This window comes from Melospiza georgiana, chromosome 2 (genome assembly GCF_028018845.1).
Source record: "Melospiza georgiana isolate bMelGeo1 chromosome 2, bMelGeo1.pri, whole genome shotgun sequence".
Classification (NCBI taxonomy): domain Eukaryota; kingdom Metazoa; phylum Chordata; class Aves; order Passeriformes; family Passerellidae; genus Melospiza; species Melospiza georgiana.
In genome coordinates, this window is record NC_080431.1 from 73,280,166 (window position 1) to 73,302,387 (window position 22,222).

Below are 22,222 nucleotides of genomic sequence, written 5' to 3' on the forward strand. Positions count from 1 at the left end.
TTTGAATGTTACAAAATTAATGTATTTCTTTACAGTGTATACTTTTAACGATTACAATGCTGTGATATTCCTCCTTTTTAATGTGTTTAGACTAATGGCAGTTATGGCAAGCAAATACTCTTAACAGCACTGAATGTTTCATCAGAAACAACATACAGTATAAAAATTCCACATTGTTCTCACACAAATGTTTCTGTCACTTTTCCAAGCAATACATAGTAATACTTTCTTTCCAAGAACAGTAAATATATGTGTTTATATACAGATCTCTTTTATAACACACACTGTTGCACTGCTTTACTTTTTAAATGCATGTACTTTAGATATTTTTCTAAGAGTCCAGCACACTGATTTTTTTTTTTTATTAAAAACACCCAAAGTTTTCAACTAAAAACATATTACAAATACTTGCCCAGAGCACGATTTTACAACCAAATTATAAAAGCCCTAAATCTCAGGTTTTATAACACCATCAGTGACAGAGTCATAACTGCAGCGACGAGACGGGCGCCGCTATAATGTTAACAGCCAGTATGCAAACACTGACGCAGCCCAAGGGAGGAGCAGAGGCAGCCCCACAAGTGTCCCCTCACACATGCCACAGAAACTTTAGGTGGCTGTAGTTAAACTTTCTCTAGTTTAATTAGCTACAAAAGGCAGGGAGAAAAAATCCCAAACAGCCAGGCAACAAGACAATTAATTTCATTAAAACTGGAATTGTGTCCCCTCTTAAAGCTTTATAGTTCTTGAAATTCATTAATACATGACTTCTTGAGCAAGGTCCAATAAAATGAAGTTTGCCATTTAGTTACTAGCAAAACACAACTTAAAATGGTTTTGAAATATCAGCACATTTACAAAACACTTAGAGAACACAACTTTTTCCTAGAAAGTAGTCACAGAGGACTTAAGTACAAGCTCTCTGCCAAGCTATGGTACTTCTTTAGAAGTCAGCAAGGTACAACTGATCTAATCAGATATCCAGTAACAGGCTGGCTTCAGCCAAGTCTCAAATCACATTTCAACAGCTTGATTCACAATTTTAACAAGTATATTCAGTTACTTCCTTGCTTTCTAACAGTTTCAGTACTTCTAGAATGAGGCAGTGCCATGTCTTTCACTCCAAGCCACATATCTCCTCCTTCCTGAATGTTCAATTCCTGGCGATATCATTTAATAGATGTTGAAAGAAATGACAGGAGACTCTAACTTGGAATTACAAACAAAAACCAAAAGACATAAACAAAATATGCTTTTTTAAAAATCATAAATAAAATTGCTTCAGATCACCAGTTGGAAACACCTCCTGTAGGAGCCAACAAGGATTGTATGGTTAAACAACTCCATACAAAAGTTAATAAAATGAATGCAATAATTTCCTAAGGAAACCCAATGAAATTAAAGGAACTGAATCATCTCTATTTTTGAGGAGACATTAACACAGCCTTTAATGTCTAATACTACAAAACTGAATTCTATGATGAAACAATTGCAGACTTTTCTTTAATAGAAGATGTAAAACAGGTGAATCTGCAAAGAACATTATATTCTTTTAAGTATAATCATGCAACTGCACCTATCAGAAGCTTGCTTGCTTATTATTATATATCCATAGCTATTATGACAATATAAACATAAAGAATGACTAAAATATTGACAATTAAAACAAATTAGAGCCAGTAAAAATTCTTCCTCCTAACCCTAGAAGGCAACACACAAAGCTTGAGAGCACTAGAAAAAGTGGAAAATTCTGAGTTCCTCCTAGTGGAGTAAGGGACGAAAGGCATAGAATGTGTTTGCAATGTGCAGATTCATAATATCCATGTTTATGTATCCAAATCCAACTCTTATCTAAGAAATAATTTTTATCAAAACATTACTAAATCATATTAATGTGACCAGTTCTCTTTCAATAATCTCACAGAACATTTATGGATACATACACAAAAAAAAGTTAAGAAGTGTTTTTATTCCTTGGCCCTTTCCACAGATCCTGATAAACTAGTTCTCATAGACAGCAAAACTATATTTTATGGTCATCACATAGAACACACATGGACATATTAATGTGCCATTTATATTTTTATAGACCTGCAGGAGCATAATATAGTGCAGAGCATTTCCTGGGGCTGTTTGAAGCTTCTATGCAATGTCACCTCCCCTCCTCATTGAGAGTGTCCTGAAAATCTGTAATTAGACATAACACAGACAAAATCTACAATCAAACTAATTCTGTCACACATTAGAAACCATGTTCCTGCTCACAATTATAATGTGCCTAGCCAAGCTATCAATCTCTTTTTCCCAATCTTCCATATGAATTACATACTACAAGGCTGGTACACATGAACAGCAACACTTGGAAGAAAATCTGATTTATAAGCCTGCTGTTCCCAAGTTCAGGACTGACAAGGACACTGCACAAGCAATGCCAGTGAGGTACTTAAAATAGGGTATCCACTTGGGAAGAGATTAAGTGATTAAGTTCAATGTTGCTGCCAGCTGCTAGCAGCAATTTGAAGGGCTAGAGATAGGTTTATGAACTCAAATCAGGACTTTTCCCACTTTCCTGATTTTTCACTACAATTTGTTCTAAGCTGTTCAGCAGATAACTGAAAATGCCCCTGTGTCTCCATGTGAAATATCAGTTTCCTAAGGGAATGCGAGTCTATTAAAATTTGATTTTGCCTGTAACAGAAGCTAACAGGCAAACAGATGTGAAATCAGAAAGTCATATTTCACTGTCAGCAGCAGCATTTTGCACATTATACATAGTTGCCATCTGAGAACATACCAAACAACTTTGTATTTAAAAAAACCCCTAATTTTCAAATACCTCTTGACATCCTTTAACAATTCCTTTCATTACGAACAATGACTCCACATTTTCATACATGTGTTATACTGCAATATCAAGAGTTCCTTCTTTCCTTTAACTGATCCAACATAATGTGAATTTTTAGACAAAATATCTTAGGTCAAACATCATGGATTCTGACAGAAAGGGGAATAACCCTACAGAAATTAAGTATTCTAGCATCATTCATTGCATACATGCTGTACCAATATACTTTTGTCATTTCCACATACATCTATTTCAACTTCTATTTCTTTCAAATTTCAGATGCTAAACAGAATCCTGTTCACATGTCACAGCTTCCATACATTGCCACGAACAAGTCTAGAAAAACCCATTTTATATAAAATTTGTTTGCCTACTCTTTCTGTTACTCTTAAAGAGCATGGCTTTGCAACTTTCTCATAGTTGTTTTGCTGTTATTCGAAAACCTTGTACAGGTTTGGCCTCATAAGCAGTTTCAACTCTCCACTCACAAATATTTTGAAAGGTACAAGAAGGTCCCAGACTGACAACCAGCCTGATTTCTTCCTCTTTAATGTTACCTAGAAATATTAGAAGTCAGGCACAGAAAAGCCTCACATTGTAACAAGTCTGTAGGAAACGTTAAGCGTGTGTTACCACTGATAAAAGGGAAAAAATACATTTGCTCTCACCCCAAAATGATACTCTGATGCCAACAGCAGCGCTGGAGTCTAAGTAACTAGATAAAGTTTTACTAACATGTATCCAAACTCTTAACAGTAATTACTACAAGATGAAAATCAGTGAGCTAGAGAGGACATGAAAAAGATAATTAACTCATTTGGTAACTTGATTATGATTATTTGGTAACTTAATTACAATTATTTTCTCTATAATTACATTAAACAAAGTGATTTAGAAGTGCTCCCATACTTCCAGAAACTCTTACATGTCCTAAATCTTCAAAAACAATGGCTCTAATGCATTCTTTTAAAAGGACAGAACTTTGACATACAGAAAACTTGGCATAGGATTTGCTTATTCCACAGCTGAAGTTCAGGAACAGGGCCTGACCATGAGTCAACAACATAATGATACATATTTGCCATTATTTTTAAATGACTGCTTAAGGAAGTTTCAGACATCCACAGCAATCTAAAGTGCATTCACACCACGTGTACTACCTCCTTCACTATCTTTTTTAAAAGAGTAATCCTTTACTTTACCCTTCTTTTACCTTCTCTTCCTTAAATTAAACTTACAAACCAGATGCCTAAAGCACCTCACTCCACAGTAAATTAAAAAAGTACTGTAACTGACACTATTTATACAAGCTACCAACATAAATTGAATTTCCAACAATAAAACCTTACAAGCCAGGATTTCATCTGCCATCTTCCTGGTCACATTACAAATGGCAGCTTTGGACTATCCTTGGAGTTTTCTTCCCCCTCTTAATACTTTCATAATGAACTTACCTCTGACAGATGAACTTCAGCACCTTGCCTTAAGTGAAAGGCTTTGCTTTCTGTACCACTACATTTCATCCAATCTGAATTCTTTCAACTCACCCACAATTTTCTCCACAACATCTTGTAATTCCTCCATCTTAACCAATGCCAAGTTGTTAACTCAAGTCATCAGCATTCTCCTTCTTTGTGACTAATTACAAACATTGCTCAAATTATATTTTAAAAAACAAACAAGAACAAAACAAAAGTTTCATTAGGGAGCCCTAAGCAATGGAGCCCTAAAGCAACCAAGCTTTATCAGGCAATTCTGAGCAATGCAATTGCACATTAAACAAAACAAACCACAAACAGGAAACTGAATGTTCGTAAAGTGTTTTTTCACTGCAGTTTTCTAGATTTAAATTTAAGGTTGCAAAAAGACACTATTTCAGATTAACTGTATTTCCAGCACTCTGAAATAAGCACACTGAACTGTCAAATGTCAATCATCAAATGACCAAAGCAAGAAGTATTATTATATTAAGCTGAAAATCCATAAACACAAATCCTACCTGCTTTTCCGTTCAATGAGAATAGCCATGTAAGAAGCAGGTAAAGCTGCACCAAAGCCAGGAGACCAAAAGTAGAATTTTCCAAGTATCTTCCTGAAAAAATAATTTAGACACATATTACATGCAAATGGAGCATTCATGCACCACACTGTATTTTATCTGTATTACAAAATTATCAATGATTTATTAACTTTGTCTTCTTACATTAATCTGTACTTAGTAATGAACACTAATCATTATATTTATACAATTTGAGAATTCTCAGAGGAGTTGCCAAAGTGCTTCATAAATACCTGAAACACTTCATTAATGTATTCATTTCATTTAAGTGGCTACTTTTCTTCCAGGAAGTCAGTGTCTTCCAACACATATTTTTGAAAAGTTGCAGATACTAATTACAAAAAAATCTTCTAAAAGACCTTACAGCAATTCATCTCTTTGCTACTTGTCCAAATACAAGTAGGATGTTCAGGAAGACCTGCCTTGTGGAACAAGTGATGCAGTCATGTGAGACAGAAATCAAATCAAATAATTATAATACATGCCACACTCCAAACAGACGATTCACTGATGCTAAAAACAGGAAAGTACACATTTACAGTAAGCCAAGGAATCAGTCTCTACATTACAAGTGGAAGCAACAGTGAATTCCCAGTCCTATTAAGCTGGCTAAGCTCTCATTTTTGGCAGATAGATCTGGATTTCTTTTGGAGTTCACACAATTTGAACTACCAAAATTCCTTCAACAATAAGAATTAAAAAAAAATTTATTACACAAATGGCAATATCTAAGAAAATCTTTCTATAAATCGGTCATTATTAAAGGAAGAAAGCCAAACTGCATGCCAGACACAATGTCACCCACCATGTTTGGTCTGCTGAGGAGACCTGCAACTTCAAACTTATTCAGGCCAATCACAGGCAAACGAGTCAGAGTTGTGACATTTGGTACCATAATAAATATACTTCCATTATACCAATGCTGCTCAGCTGACAAGCACTATCAGTGAGAAAACAAAGCTCTAGTAGAGTCTACCCTTCTAAAAACACAGCAAAAAAAATAAGCAAAATGGCAAAAACACGGTAGAAGAGGACACCTTCTTAGACAAAATTTCACATTGACAAGACAGAAGAGAGAACCAAGATAATTAATCAACACCATCTGATTAGCTCACTTTCAGTCTTGCCGTCAAAGGCATGAGCAGCCTCATCTCATACTTCTGCAAAAATAACATTACCAGCGAGCAATGCCAGCTTACGTTCCTAAGTGAAAAGAGAGCCAGTGTATCAGCAGCAAGTGATGTAATGGCAATTACACACACTGCTCATTCCCACGGCTGCAAAAGGATAATTTCTCAGGATGACAATGCCAAATGCTGCAGGAGCTAAAGTTCATTATTAGGACTCTCTCAGAAAGTAATTACTGTATGAAGTTTCAGGGAAGTCATTTTAAGCATCTTAATAAGTATGAACACATCTTACCAGACACACCTGTTAAATAACAGAACAAATGCCTTTTCTGTGGGAAAGAAACAGTAATTTGTTCCTTTGGCATGGTTTAGAATCCTTTTACAAATCCTTGCATGTTTGGTTTGACAAGATTTCGGAAACAACAGTGACACATTTTACATAATAAAGTCCAGTGGAAATAAAAATGCACAGTCACTAACTGAAACATTTAAACTTCTCCTGAAGTAAATGAAATTAGGTTTTGTTATTACTTGCATGGTTATTTTCACATGTTCTGTGGATAGAAATTGGAGTAAGGATGAGGAGTTCTTTCAGGTCATGCACCTAATTCCTCAATCTACAAGTTGTATATGGACAAAGTTAATTACTGTAGTTGATAGACTAACAGAACCATGTCTTTGCGAGGTTTTACATGTAATTGAACCATAAACCTAAAAATCACACCTTTCCTTTAACAGATGCAATGCCTGTCTACACGGGAACCCAGCACTTCCATCTGAAGCCCAGACAGATGTAGTCTGCTGGATCTCACCAGTGGAAGAGATTACAACCCCCAGCTGGACGGTCACACATCCTTCACAGAGATCATCACCCTCACTGTTCTGCCAACAGAGCAGCCTGTACACAGACCCTAATTCATCACACAAAAAAAACAGGAGCTAAAAGAAAGTCAGTCAAGTTAGCTTGGCAATCTCTTCTAAAACAAGAACATCTACCCACTGCCTAAGTTATTGCTGACATTGGATTTAGATATTTTTGACATTTTACCCACCTGTAAAATTCTAAGAGTATTAAACAATGCCTGGAATAATTTAAATTCCACATTCTTGCCTAAAGTTTACATCCTTGAGAATTTTCATCCATTTTAATTTTGGTAGCTTTTCCTAGCAGAAAGGAAGAAACTACATGAGTTAACATGAGTTAACGTGTCCAGCTATAAATCCTTACTCCATTGCTTTGGTCTAGAACTCCAGGAGGGCAAGAGCCATCCACTGCATGGGGTTTGCTGGACAATGCTGCTTACGAGTTACTGCTGCTGCTAGAATACACCTTTCAAGCAAAAACAGATAGAAAAACTGCAGCATATATCCTATAGTACAAATCTATCACATCCAATCTCTCATCACTATCTGGAACCAGATGGAGAGCACCTAGATCTTCACAGCCTCAAACAATCTCTTTTCATGGTTGCATATCAATTCCAGAGATACTCAGGCCAGTTAGCACAAACAGAGGTGCTGGTACTTCTTTGATGGTTTCAAATGTTTCTGGCCTAGATAATCACATACCATGACTCTTGCTCTCAGGGGCTACTGAAGGAAGTACAGCAATAAGTTCAAAGAATAATACAACCTCAATCAAAACATTAAGAAAACAAACATTAAAAAAGACCAAATTGGTTAAAAATAAAGGACTGAAGTCTCACATTTCCATCCTCCATCAACCACCCAAGAGCAGGTGAGAGAAGCAAGCCTATATGACTCAAGTTGCAAGACAAGTATATTAAATACAAGATATTAAGTACATTTCAAGTGAATGACTTTTCAACATTATGAACTTAGAAGAAACTCTTAAAAAGGTATTCAGAGCTCAGTTTGTAAAGGTGTCATGTACTCATTCAGCCTCCTGGTGCAGTCTCATTTTTTCTCCAAACACCACTCACACAGCTCCTTGACCATATTCAAGTGCTGAAGTGACTTGTTCAAAGAACCAACCCGTAATGATCCTCAAACACCTTCCTGACAAATAGCAGCTAGTTTAAAGCCTGTCCCTGAGTAAGGACAGAGCTGCTTTTTTACTTTGCACTTTTCTCTATCAAATTTTATAAGTGATTTTAATGAAGATTTTTCTGAAATGGATGAGACTCAGTTTTAGATTTCTGTACCCTAAATAATCTCATGCAATCTCTCATACTAGTATTCAGCCCCTCCTCCAGATTCCTTAGGTATTCCAAAACAAAGGACATAACAGGAACTTCACTGGCAACTTTTTCTACTATGGAAACCAAACCAATTATTTATGCCTTATTTTGTTTCACATATATTAACTACTTGCTAATCATTTACTAATTCCTGGAAGACAGAGGACCTTTCCTCTTGAAGAGTCTTAGCAAGCATTCTTATCACAGGCACCTGGGAATACATGGAAAATGCACCACATAGATCACCACCAGGTATGTACTCATTCTTCAAAGGATACAAGTTTGGAAAGTATTTCTTCTCTGATACATAACATGGATAACAATCATGTTATCCACTGTTTTCTGAAATGTCATTTAATAGCTCTTACATATCCTAATCACTTAATTGCTGAGGCTCTGAATTTCATTTTGAACAGAAAAGCTCCAAAATTCTCATTATATCTGGACATTCATGTACTTCAACAGGCACCATTGCCATGGCTGCCTTAAATACTTGTTTGCCTCTATTAGTGATTTCAGTTCACCAGTTTCAATCAGCACTCTAGCCAACAACTTCTTAGTGGCAAGTCCTGCAATTGCAGGTGGTGGGCAGTGTGCAGAGACTCTGCCAACAAGGATTCTGCTGCAGCTGTTTGCTCCTCAGGGGCATCCCTTTGCAAGAGAAAAAGCACATACACCTCCCAAGATGCTGGTTGGTCACTGTGCAGCACAGCTGTATAAATGGCAGGGTAAGCACTTACATGTGTTCCTTGTCCCATTTTTGGAATGTGATAATCACTGGAATTGTCCTTTACATGGTTCTCACCTAGTTCACCCAAACAATGCTTCAAGGAGACCTGGAGGGCAGGTGGGCTAGGCAGCATTTCCATTACCCAGTCTGCATCTGGCCACGCTGTTCTGGAGGTCAGAACAGCTTGAACTGCTTTGCCCACATAGGTGAAAGTGAAGCCATGCCAGAGCAGGACACTAATCTCTTACCTACTTCACTGACCAGCACAGGCACGGTCATGGATCTGTTAGATGGCTAACATCCTCTGTAAGAGGAACTGCTGAAATAAAACCATAGCAGCAGAATAACATTTTACTACAGCATTGGAATAAAGCACTGCAGATTGACAGGCAAATTCATGGCGGAATAAGGAACAGCACTCTGTAGTTCAGAGGAATAAAGACAAATCGATATTAATACAACCTAGACTGCTAGAAAACATCATATTCTTTAGAGCTCATTACTTATAGATTCACTTTGACCTTTGAGAATTATTTACTTGAAAAGTATTCCATGGCTTCTCAGCCAACTCCTCTTCTTCTCTGCCTTCTCCTCCACCTTTGAAGGAAAGTTGAGAGGCCTCTAAACAGATTCAGAAGTAGGGCATAAGGAGTTTGTCTTTTAGAGGGGCTGGTGAGTATGCTGTGAGTTAACTTTCAAACATTCATAGTGCCTGTAGGCTTTACATGTCTGTGTAACATCTCTTAAAATAAATGCATAATCATATTAATAAAATGCAACTTTTAATTATTAACTATCCTGATAGTTACTTGAAATATATGCTGGAAACAGAATACAGAGATGCCTTTTACGCTCATTTTTCAGAGCAAGTCTGTATCTTACAGAATCCCAGAGGCTGTGCTGGGATTTCCTTCACTTATGATCATAAGGAAAAGTACAAACTTGGATAACTGGATAAAGTTCAGTATAATTAAAAGTTACCACAGCCTCTGCATGAGGAAAATAGAAACCAATATCAAATTACATCAATTATTTCTACAAAAGACAGATTAGGCCTTTTTAACTCCCCTCTAGAAATTATCTGAATTTCCTGCAACAATGTATTTTGAATCTGTAAAACAGAGAAAAAGAAGCAAAGTGGATACCTTTACTTGTTTACTCATTTAGAAAATTATAAAAATGAGAAGATAGTAATTTTTAAAAATCAAAGTTTCATATTCAAATGGTAAAAATCAGAAATCAAGATGATTGCTGTAGCTTTTCTTATTTCAAAGCACTACAAACAAGTCAATTAGAAAAAGACAAAAATTATTATAAAAATTGAAAAGTTGCATAAAAATAGCTTTATTACATTTCATTTTTAGGAGAGTATACCAACCTTAGAATGCAAAAGCAAGCAATATACAAGGTCCCATTTGCTGTCAGAAAGGAAGTTGACTGCAAGATCTCAGGTAGCAGTTTGTACAAATAATAATCAAGCTTTCGTTTCCTGAGAATAGCTGCAACCTGAGAGAGAAGGGAAGAAAAAAATGGAGGACAGACTTTAATTCAGTTAGGCACTTTTTGCACATGGTAAAGAAATAGAAAAACAGAAAATGAGGCATACCCACTTAAGTAGTAAAACAAAGCCTATTAAACTTTATGGACAATACCACAAGATTTGCTTTGAACTTGGTCCAGCCGTTACAATATTTATACCAGGAAATACATCAAGCAATATGAAATGGGAAGTATAGGAGGAATTTTATTACCTTGTTAACATTGGCCATAATTGTCAGAAACATTGTCTGCCAGGTATCAAAACTTTTAAGATGTTGACATATCTACAGAGTTCTATCTTTGAGACAATAGACAATCACAAAATTGTGGTCAGAATATCACTAAAGTAATCCAAATACACGTCTTACACAGTGCCTGTGAAGTGGTGATGTATTTTTAAAGGTTTTCTACTTCAATTAAAAAACTGCAAGTCCTCAAGAAATGTTCATGATCTGCTGGGAGAACAACACATTCCTGACATATTTCACAGAATTGGTATATTACCTAAAAAACCAGCTGTAGCAGAAAACAGGCTCAATCTAAAGAATAAACATTATTTTTGTTCAGTTTAATGTATGTCCCAGGTATTATAAAGAATAGCTTATTTAGTGACTCAAACACTAAAGGTCTTCAAACTTCTTTTTGTCTACAGAAATTCTGCAATTAGCTAACAGGAAGATGTAGCAAACCAGGCTTGTCTCAGAGACACCCAGGGCTAGACAAGAGGCAATAGACAAGCTCAAGTATGGGAAACTCTGGTTAGACCTAAAGAAAAGAAGTTTTCATCTGAGGGTGGCTGAATATTGGAGGAGGTTGCTGAAAGTTATTGTGGACTCTCCACCTCTGGAGACCCTTGAAATTTAACTAGAAAAGTCCTCAAGCAACCTCAGGGCCTCCCAAGGTCCCTTCAGCCTACGTGCTCTTATGACTCCATGAAAGTATACTTTGAGTGCACCATGAGACAATTTTTCATTCTACTAGGATTATTATCTGCAAGACTGATCTCTAATGCAATACAACAATTATCTTTAGCTGCACTGATCTCCCTGGGAGTCTCACAAGTGGATGGAGTTTTTGGTCAATGCTTGGAGAAACAGAGCAAGCTTCAAATTGCTAGTGCTGACGAGAGGAAAGAAAGACATCCTGTCAAATCCATACTGCCAGCACATCTCAAAGGCTTGGTTGTGAGAGGGAGATATTCCTCCCAAACACTGTCCACTAAAATAGCAAGTGGATGTTTTAGAATCAGAGATGGGCTGAAGATTCCACTAAAACTAACCGTGGGAAAGTTCTGCCAAAATCTTGTTTCCAAAATGAAGCTTGAACTAAGGATTAAGAAGAAATCCACGCATGAACAGACCTCTGAAAACAGATTTACACATTACTTAATCAAGACTGCTTTGAGCATAATGGATTAGGCAATAATGCAATCCAGATAATTTTCCTGCTGAAGGAAAGTCTTAACGTAGTCTAAATGCCAGATAACTAGTTGCTACCCACTCAGCTATTTCTAGCATACTGTAGGAAGGACATGAACATTGGAACAAAATAACAATTTTTGGTTTTAAGAACACAGCCTTTACACCAAAGCATGAAGTCTTGCTCCCTCAGACCAAAGTGTAAGAAGTGCAACACAGAAAGATTGGTATCTTACAAATTAATGTCAAATCAAATTCAAAAATTTATTTCTGTAATGTCTCCAGGAAGTTTTAGATTAATATAAGTTTCTGGTTTCCTTCCCTTCACTGTGCTACTCCCAAATGAAAAACAGAAAAGAATCAGAAACAATAACACACAAACCATTCCAAAGAAAATTGCTCACACTAATTGAAAGAGAAATATGTGTGAGAGCAATAGAGCTTCATGCACACACACAAAAAAAAAGTTTATAAAGGCTTAAATTTTCTAATTGCTTTATAGACACTAATGAAGCTAAATATTGTGTAGGACTGAAAGCAGGCAGGAGCAGTCTATAGAGTTCTTCTAGTCTTCTACTGCCAGTGATGTGATTACAGGGAAAAAATACCAGATATTTCAGGATACCATTTTGCTGTCCCTATCAACGCCACACATTTCAGAAAAGTATTATTAAAGTGCAGAAAGGTTTTGAAATCTGATGTCAGAATGCAGCAGCTCATGGCTCCCACTGGGATACACTTTGCTCAAGTGAGCTGGGAGGACATTGTGATGAAAACCAAATTCTTACAATAAATGTACTGGTCAAGGCTTAGCAGTGGATGCCAATAGCAGAAAGAATGGAAGGAGAGGGCATTAGGACATCCAGTGGGTACTTCCTTGGCAAAATAATAATCTCCACAAAGATGCATTGAAAAAAGAAATGGTCAGAATTAATAAAGAAATAGATAGGAAAAATATTTTCTAGCATTAACTGTAGAATTCACACAAACGCATTTTGACTCTCCAACATAAAAAATGGAATTATAAAATTTCAGTCCACCAGTTTCATGATACCTCAGTTTGTGGAATATCATTACTCAAGTCCTTTTTCTTTTTTAATTTAGTCTTTATATGAAAATGCTAAGCCCCCTAGATCTAAAAACAAAAATCAGAATTTATTTACTGTGTCCTAACCATGGAAAGAATATACACAATTCCAACACCATCCCTAAACCACAGCTACACAGTCTAATGCAAGATTAGAGCTAGGCTATTGGTGTTCCAGCAGAAAAGGAACATGAGACAAACCCAAGCATGATTTGAGGCACCAGCCAAGCCTGATTATTTTCACAATGTGTCATGTAACGCCTACAAGCATTCATCATCCAACCACAATAACCTCAGCTTCACCTCCAGCATCCTTAATCCTCACCTGTGTCCCTGAACTGTGCATTCCACAAGAGGCACTGCACACAGAGGATAGTTTGACTTAATTAATGTAATTAATTGGCTGACCAATGTACAGCTGGACAGGTTACACAGCAGGCTAAAACCACCACAGGCTTTCTGCCAATTCTGCTGCCCTGTGTATAACATTTCTGTCTCTCCCTCCTCCACCTCCCTCCCTACCCATGCCCTAAGTTTGTACAGAGTGCATGACTTCAAGGACTACCCCTCCATCAAAGTTTGGTGGAATCAGACAACACATACTACATTGACTGATGGAAAATGGAAACAAGCACTACCATCTCTCATTCCTTCACTACATCCAGCTGAAATCTACTGCACCATAACAAAATTTTATTAAAGAAAAAAAAAAGAATTTTAAAAACCCTATAGAAATATGCAGACACTTAGCCAAATCCTTAGGAAAGCAGAGGTCAATAGCATTTATAAGCACAACTATCTGACATGTTGAGGCAACTTTAAAATGCAAATTTGGAGATTACCAATACAACCATGCACATGGTTTATATAATCCATATGCTGCAAGTCATTAAAAACCCAAGGAAAAATTTATGAAGTAAGTCACACGATAAAAGCAATCTCCAGTATTTAAAACAGTTAAGAAAAAAACCCCAGATTACTCAAATGGTGGGCAGAGCTACAAATACATGTCAGATTTCTTTCAAAATCATATACAATTATTTATATGTTCTTGTAGAACCATTTGCAACGTTTTACAAATTTTACAACAACATTACTCCATTGTTTTATAAAAATTATTTTTAAATGCTTTGGAGTAACTGAATCTCAAAATGCCCTCAGGTAACACTTGGGTTTTGAAAGATACTTGTTCAAATAAGCAACTTATTTCTCATGTGTCCTCTGAAACACTCAGATTTGTTTTTCCTTAGTTAGCTCATCCCTTCCTGATTTCACAGATTACAAAACCTGGCTCCCATATTGTTTAATTTCATAACTTAGTTCCTGCAATACTCTGAGGAAGAACAATGTGCCTCCTGCTCTCTGAGTTGCCTGTCTCATGTGAGATGCTATATAAGGATCACCATCAGTGGTTTAAGTTGCTTTGATTTGGATTTTTTTAAATTTTCCATATCACCCGACCAACTAAAAACAGTACTCACATATTCTTTAATGACATCTAAATTACCTTCAAGCCTGAAATCACTCTCACTCCATGACAACTTATCTTTACTATTTGTTTTCCTTCTACTGAAATGAGTTGGAGACTGTACTTCATTCCCTTTAAAATGCCTAAGTCAGCGTAATTTTAAAGGATTGTCCCCCTACCCTGAAATTCTTGTACTCTACTGTAAACTGTATGAACTTAAGAGAACAGATTTATTCCTTGATACACCGTCCCTGCTAGTTCTGAGTATTTGTAGTGTCTTTACCAAGATCTTTGCTCAGTCAGTCAAGGCTGAGGCTTTCCCCGATTTCCAATATTACCGTGATGCAGGTTCCTGCTTACCCCTTCCATCTTTGAGCATAAGTGTTTCAGTTCACCCTAATTCATTATATGATTTTTTTTTTATTCTCTGCATATCTGAGCAAAAGATTCCTTTTGTTTATTTTCAATTTATGAAAGAATTTTTATTGTGTGGCCCGAAAGCCACCTGAACAGAGTGGAACGATCACAGCCTGGAATGAAAAAGTCACAGATTCTTACTTTAGTAACATCTAGGCTAATTTTAGTCATATTTAACCCAGCTTCCAGAAGAATCCAAAAGCAAGAAGACAGTGACCTACATCTCATTCATAACATAGCAGAGACACAGGACACTGCACAGTTCTAAGAGGAACAGATATCCAAAAGAAGACAATCACATACCACCATCACAGCAACTCTAGGTACTGGACTGGACAGAAGATAGATTACTGACAGCCTAACCCAGAGATCCAAGCTGGCTTCCAGAAGCATGTTCCACAGTAACACCATCATCCTCCCTAATCTCCCCATCCTACTTCTGAACACACAATGGTTTGCAGCACAAACAAGGAGAAATCACATTTTAATATATCCAGCAATTCCTGAGTATTTTAGAATACAGTCTGGGCAGTGCAGCCCTCTTGCACCCCTCACAAAGATGATAATGACAACTCTATCTATGCTGGCAGATAAGAGAGGATCCCCTTTAGTGTTAGCTGGCTCCCCACCTTTGCTCAGGACCAGCTCAAACAGCTCTCCCAAGGGAAGCTGTGTGCAAAGCAAACGTGAAGCAGCAGCAGCAGCACAGCCAAAGTGCACCATCCATCCTTGGGAACAACCTCTGGCCCAATCCCACAGCAATGTGCACACAGCCAGGAAAGTGATGTGAGACTCACACTGCAGCTTGATCTGTGGCTGGTGATTCTGTCCCACCTATAACATTTTCAGAATAATTCATCAGCACAGTAAGAGTTGTTCTTGCAGTTGCTGTCTCCAGCCAAACAGGGATTTCCCTGTGAAGTGACCTGCCAGCTGCCACACGCTGCCTGCACTGCAGCTCCCTGGCCCATGCTGTACTCGTACCAATGTCCCTCCCACTGACATTGCAGAGGAAGGAAAAGCACTTTATATTTATACAGTAGCTGATAGCATTTGTGTCTCTGACAGTATCATATCCAATGCTATCCTATCCTAGAGAGGTTACAAAATAAAGAATGGAGATGAAGATACAGAATACAGTTATTGATGGGTCAAACAGGGCTCAGGAAGACAACAGCACTGGAATCTTAAGTAGAAAAAAAAATCCCTTCTGATACAGAAAGAGAAAGAAGCAATTGGCATCTAAAAACCTGAAGATTATTCTAGGCACAGGAAGAAGCAGATATGGCACAAGTATTAAGAAGTATTAGAAGTGAAACCAAAATGAGAATCAAAAGTAAGAAAATGAGCATGAGAAGAAATTAAGAAAGAAAAAAATCAATAAAACAGGTCAAGTGCTGAGGATCATTAAAATCTGTACTGGGGCAGCAGACTGGTTACATCTGTTCTGAAGGGCTGGCTGAAGCAGCCCTCAGTGCAGAGGACATGTGAGACAGCCCCGTTGGCAGCCACAGTGCCCCAGGCCTGCTGCTCCTCTCCTCCATGCCAGCAGATCTGCGTGGGAGAGGTGTCTGCAGTCAGAGCCAGGCTAAGCCAAGAGTCAGCTCGGGCCAGGGCTCAGGCTGTGCTCAGGCTGTGCCCTTTAGCAGCAGGAAGGAAGGGCAGCAGATACAGGGGAGGAAGGGGGTGGTGCTGGGAAGGAAGGGCAGCAGAAGTAGCTGGGGAGGGAAGACCTGTGTTTGAAAGGGAAAAGGGTAGGACAGAAGTCAGGTTGGAAGGTGAGGGAGGGAGCCTGTCTTAAATTAGGTGGAGAACAGACAATCAGACTAAGAGAGAGGTAAATGGCACGACTGACTCTTGCCATCCCATAGGCAAAAGGTTAGAAGAATGAGTTCTAGAATTGCTACTACAAAGTAGCAAACAAACAATTTTTACCTTATTCAGATTAGGTGAAAATGTTACCTGATGAGCTTATCTCTGATGCACTACAAAGACTTCATACAAATGACTGAGCACATTTATCTACTGTGCACTATCAGCAAACAAATGTCTAAAACGTACAGGAACAGAGGACTTTGCTCTAATGCATGCGATGAACAGCACTTTACCCTTGTGAAATCAACAGAATCTTGGGAAATGGAAGCTGAGACAACTCAAAGCCAGTATTCCAGCCTTTGCCCAGCTTCATGCAATTTCCCTGTTAAATCATTTTCTTCTCCTCACTTCTGTGAATTTCTAGAAATCTGACTTCTCCAGCTTTGAAAACACAAGATGACACTTTCCCATTTCGTTTAGCTTTCATTAATGTAAAAACAAAGTATAGATGGAAGAAAATACAGCAAATTCAGAGGAAGGACTTTTTCATTGAAGCTTCAAGATATCAACCCAAATAGTTCTCAGAAAGTGTAATTACAAGGTTTATGAAAGAATGTTTGGGGATTCTTCTGCAGGTATAGATGCTAAGCAACTTTTTTTTTTTTAAGCGAGTCTCATAAGACTTGCATATGGAGACATTCAGTTTGTGCAAACACAGGCAGCTTTAATTACAAAACAGGCATTCCTGCCAGCCACTTCATACGGGGAGAGACAATTCTATTTAGATGTGAAGCCCATTTTCACTAAAGCAATCCATTTGTACTGGAGCAAAAATAAAGACAGTGCAAGTATGGTGTCTCAAGGCTATATTTTTTCCTAACTAAAAAAATACTCAGGCACAATTACTAAAAAGAGAAGGAAAAAAAACAAAAAACAACAACTAAACAAAGAGAACAGCACTACTTAAAAGCAAAGACTCTATACAGTCACTTACTGACAGCCAATATTTCACTTACTAACACCACTTAATTCAGCTCCATCAGTCTCCCACAGACCAAAGAGAAACAAAGCCTTTGAGAGATGTGGGGTGAAGCTGTTATGAGTTTGGACTCTGGATTGTAAGTGTCCCTAACCATGTTCTCTCAGGGAACAACCTCTGGTTATTTATTCTCATCTATTCACTCTCATTCATTTCTACACAAGCTTTTGTGAAAGGAAACTCTTTCATCTCCTTTCCTTAGTTATTAGCTTGTAGCAACAGGAGGAACAATCAGAAGCCATTTTACAGACTTGACATAGAAAAATGAAGTGCATTTTTTGTTGCTGAGCTCTACAAGGGACCAGGACTAAGTACTACCAGAAACATTATGAACATACACTGATAGAACTATGAATACAAAATAACTGAAGTCCATCCTCTTATGTGAACCTGAACATTTCTGCTGTACACCTGTGGTATTTCATTTACAATTAAAAGGTCTCAAGCACAGCTGTAACTCCAGCAAAGAATGACTTCTGTGATGACTCTCTTAATTCAAGACTGTTCTTTCCCTGCCAGGCTACTTAGCTTGCAAAGCTTCTGCTTCCTCCTCGGCAGCCCACATTGCAGCCTTTTCCTCTTTACCTTACACTGGTTCTGGTGCTCATCAAATCCTGCTCAATAATCCTATTCAATTCATTACTGCATCTGAAAACGACCCCAGCTAAAAGCAGGGTAAGTAACCTCTTGTGGGTTAGCTCATGGAGAGATGAGGTCCAGAACCACACAAAGAAAAGGTACAGTGATGTGTCTGGGAGCAGAGACTGGCAAGTGCTTTCTCTGTCTTCAGACAGGATCTGAGAGCAGCTCAGCTTCAGACTACTCTGGCAGGTCAAGTTAAACAGTATCAACAAAAACATAAGAGAAACTAATCTGAACTGCAAAGAAGACAGTGCAAAAAGTGAGGCAGAGGTTTTACAATATAGCAGGACACTGGTTGAGAAGGTTCCCACTTCACTTTGGGTTTGTGACAAGATGTAACTGTTTATGGGGTCACAATGCAAAACAGGTCAGGAAAACATTTTGCTATTTTAGGTTTGTTTTTCTTTTTAAAGAAATAAAAAATGGGAACTTTCCCCCTAACCCATGACTGTACAACTGAGTGACCCATAACAGATCTGTAAGCAGGAAATCTCTTGACCAGGTTTGGCTGTTGGGGATTTTCGATTTAATTACAGAACTGTTTAAGCTGCTTTATACTCAGCCAGACCTGACAGATCCCCACTACACCTCTCATGGCTCACCTCAGAACCATGCTCTGCTGGTACAAGTATTTATGCTCCTACAGAGCAAACCAGATAGGAAACAGATCCAAAGAAAAGAGCACTGGTTAAAGGAAGAGGAGAAGAGAGAATGTTCTCTGTATTAGTTTCATGATACAGCTCACTGTATGCTCCCACCAACAGCTGCCACTCCTGTCTGTGGCAGTTCAGAGTGAAAATGTTCACTGTCAGAAACAACAACTCCTTAGGGTCACGCTGCTACCAGTTTTAGCAGTTACTGTTTTATCATATAAATGGATGTCATCACAATTTTCACTCGTAAACCCTTCAATGGGAGCTTAACCAACGTCAGGATGCTGCAGCCCCACTCCTTTCCTTTCCTTTATTATAGCTCAATAATTTTGTAGCACCAGCACTGGTGCAGACTCAGTGACTTGTGCTTGTGTCCCTCCAGCCTGGGGGCAGCTCAGTGGGCAGCTCACTGCTCATTCCCCAGGTACCAGTACGGGAGAAGCAGGGAGGTGGGGACAGACACACTCACCTGCAGCAACTCCAGCTTACATTGGCTGCCAGGGTATGTTTACACAGGTGATGCAAACACATCCCAGCTCTTCTATCTACACCCCAATTTGCTGGAAATGTGCCAGCTGAGGTGATATAACCAAGCCTAATTGCACATTCTCACTAAGATACCTCACCTGTAGGATACTCTCTGAATACTCAGACTCCTTTAGCCCTCATAAATTTTTTTAGTCTTGCTTCATTATGCAATGGAATCTCCTTGATCTTAAAGCACTGATTAGGAAGGTGTCACCAAGACACGTGCATTACACTTGCTGCTGCCAAAGACACAATGCTAGCCTCCCAGGCAAACACTACGGCTTTTCATTCAGGTATCGCAGGTATTGGAAGATGACAAGAATACAACGTTCAGGCATGTGCCATGCCCCTCTACCCACCAGCAGCAATCCTCTCACAGTATGTTATGCCTCCAGATGCCACCACCCCCATGTCTTGTCTCTGCCCTACTTGGCCAGGATTCAACATATTCTCCCTGCCATGCCTTTCCCCCCTCAAACACCAGGTTCTCCCCACCACACAACCCTGCTCCTCCTTACACCAAACGGCCCCACCACCATCCCTCTCCTCCCCAGCACCAGACTCCACACCAAACCATACTATTTGCCATTCTTTCCCTTCACTCCAGGGTCAGGCTGCCCCTTGACGTGTCTCCTATCCTTTGCCTCCGACCATAACCCTCTCCCCCCACCCCAGACGAGCTTCCCTTCCTCACTATGCCTTATGTCCTTCCCCCCCACCCCAAGCCAGACTCCCCTCGCCATGGCAGCGCTTGTGCCCTCCCCAAAAACACCCCTATGCCCTTCCCCCTCCGCTCAGGCCAGGCTCCCGCCACGTCCTTTATAGCCCCCTTCCACGCCAGGCCAGGCTCCCCGCTGCGCCCTGGTATCCACCCAAAACCAAGGCCAGGCTCTCTCGTCTCTGATACCCCTCCTGCCCTTGGCGTCTGAGGCCAGGCCCCCCCTTAGGCCGGGCTGCCGCACACACACACGCACACACCCACCAGGTAGAGGGTGCCGTAGATGCGGAGGGACTCTGCCAGGGCGCTCTGGGTGACGTGCAGCACGGCCCAGGAGCACTTGGGGTGCCAGGTGTGCCCGATCTCGTAGCAGCTGTGGGGGATGGACTTGCTCAGCGCCGCCATCTTTGCAGCGCGCGCGCGGAGGGGAGGGGACGGGAGGGGGGCGCGGGGCGCGCGCGGCCGCCGCGTCACCGCCGGTGCCGGGGGAAGAGGTCGCGCGGGGCGCTGCGCGCGCCGGGGTTACTCGCGGGCACAGCCGCTCTTCCCACGCCCCCCGCCCCGCGCGCGCGCCGCTCGCGTGAGCCCCGCAGCCAATCCGGGGAGCGGCCGGGGCCGGGGGTGGCGCGAGCCGCGGGGCGGGGGCCGGGGGGGGCCGGCGGCGCGCGGAGACGCTGAGGGCGGCTGTGTGTCCCGAGAGAGTGTGTGTGTGTGTGTGTGTGTGTGTGTGTGTGTGTGTGTGTGTGTGCGTGTGTCTGTGTGTCTGTGTGTCTGTGTCTGTGTGTCTGTGTGTCACCGTGTGTGTGTCCGTGTGTCACCGTGTGTGTGTGTGTCTGTGTGACCCGTCTGTGTCCCGAGTGTGTGTGTGCGTGTGTGTGTCTGTGTGTCTGTGTGTGTCTGTGTGTGTGTGTGTCTGTGTGTCTGTGTGTGTGTCCGTGTGTCTGTGTGACCCGTCTGTGTCCCGAGTGTGTGTGTGCGTGTGTGTCTGTGTGTCCCGAGTGTGCGTCTGTGTGTGTGTGTGTTTGTCTGTGTGTCTGTGTGTGTCTGTCACCCGTGTGTGTGTGTGTGTGTCTGTGTCTGTGTGTCATCGTGTGTGTGTGTATCTGTGTGTGTCTCTGTGTGTGTGTGTGTGTGTGTGTGTGTGTGTGTGTGTTCTGTCACCCGTGTGTGTGTGTGTCTCTGTGTGTGTGTGTGTGTGTCACCGTGTGTGTGTGAGTGTGACCCGTGTGTCGTCTGTGTGTGTGTGTCACCGTGTGTGTGTCTGTCACCGTGTGTGTGTCTGTCACCATGTGTGTTGTCACCGTGTGTGTCGTGTGTGTGTGTGTGTGTGAGACCCGTGTGTGTGTGTGTCTGTCCCCGTGTGTGTGTGTCCCCCTTGTGTGTGTCCCGTGTGTGTGTCCCGCGTGTGTTTGTGTCCTCCGTGTGTGTCCTTCGTGTGTGTCCCCCTTGCCCTTTGGGCGTCCCGCCTGTGTGTCCCGCGCCCGTCCCGAATGTGTCCCCTTCGTGTGTCCTGCGTGCATGCCGTGTCCTGTCACACCCCCGTGGCAGCACGGGCACTTGTGTGCCTGCACGAAGCCGTGGTTCTGTACTCGGTGGGGTCAGAATCGCAGCCGTGCGGATCTTGGGTTGTCTGCGGCGAGAGCCGCTCTCACGGCTGGGCTGGTTCTCGTCGTGGTGCTGAGGGGGTTCCGGTGCAGGCGAGGAGTCTGAGCGCTCACAATTAAAGGTCATGTCGCATTTGCTCGCCGCCCGTGACGGCAGCGACATCTGCTTCTGCTCGCTCCACCCGTGCAGCCCTGCTCCCTCTGGTTTTCGTGTCATCCCGCTCCTCCTGAGCCCTGGATAATGTCAAACGCTGTTTCCTGTCTCAATTGGTGTGGCCTCCTCACACGCTTAGGAGTCTGTCTCCTGTGGTTAGAGTGTTTGCAGGCTG

The 22,222-nt window shown here is 40.7% G+C and overlaps 1 protein-coding gene across 1 annotated transcript in view; it reads right to left on the reverse strand.

The window, feature by feature from the left end:
• The window catches only part of TMEM135 (transmembrane protein 135), a 155,800-nt gene extending 135,093 nt beyond the window's left edge, over positions 1 to 20,707 (reverse strand). Inside the window, exons 1-3 of the mRNA XM_058018907.1 lie at positions 20,554 to 20,707; positions 10,344 to 10,471; positions 4,845 to 4,937 (exon numbers count right to left, since the gene is read on the reverse strand). Coding sequence (XP_057874890.1) covers positions 4,845 to 4,937; positions 10,344 to 10,471; positions 20,554 to 20,694 — 362 coding nt within the window. The 5' untranslated portion in view covers positions 20,695 to 20,707. The remainder of the gene's footprint in view (positions 1 to 4,844; positions 4,938 to 10,343; positions 10,472 to 20,553) is intronic.
• Positions 20,708 to 22,222: the final 1,515 nt, after the last annotated feature.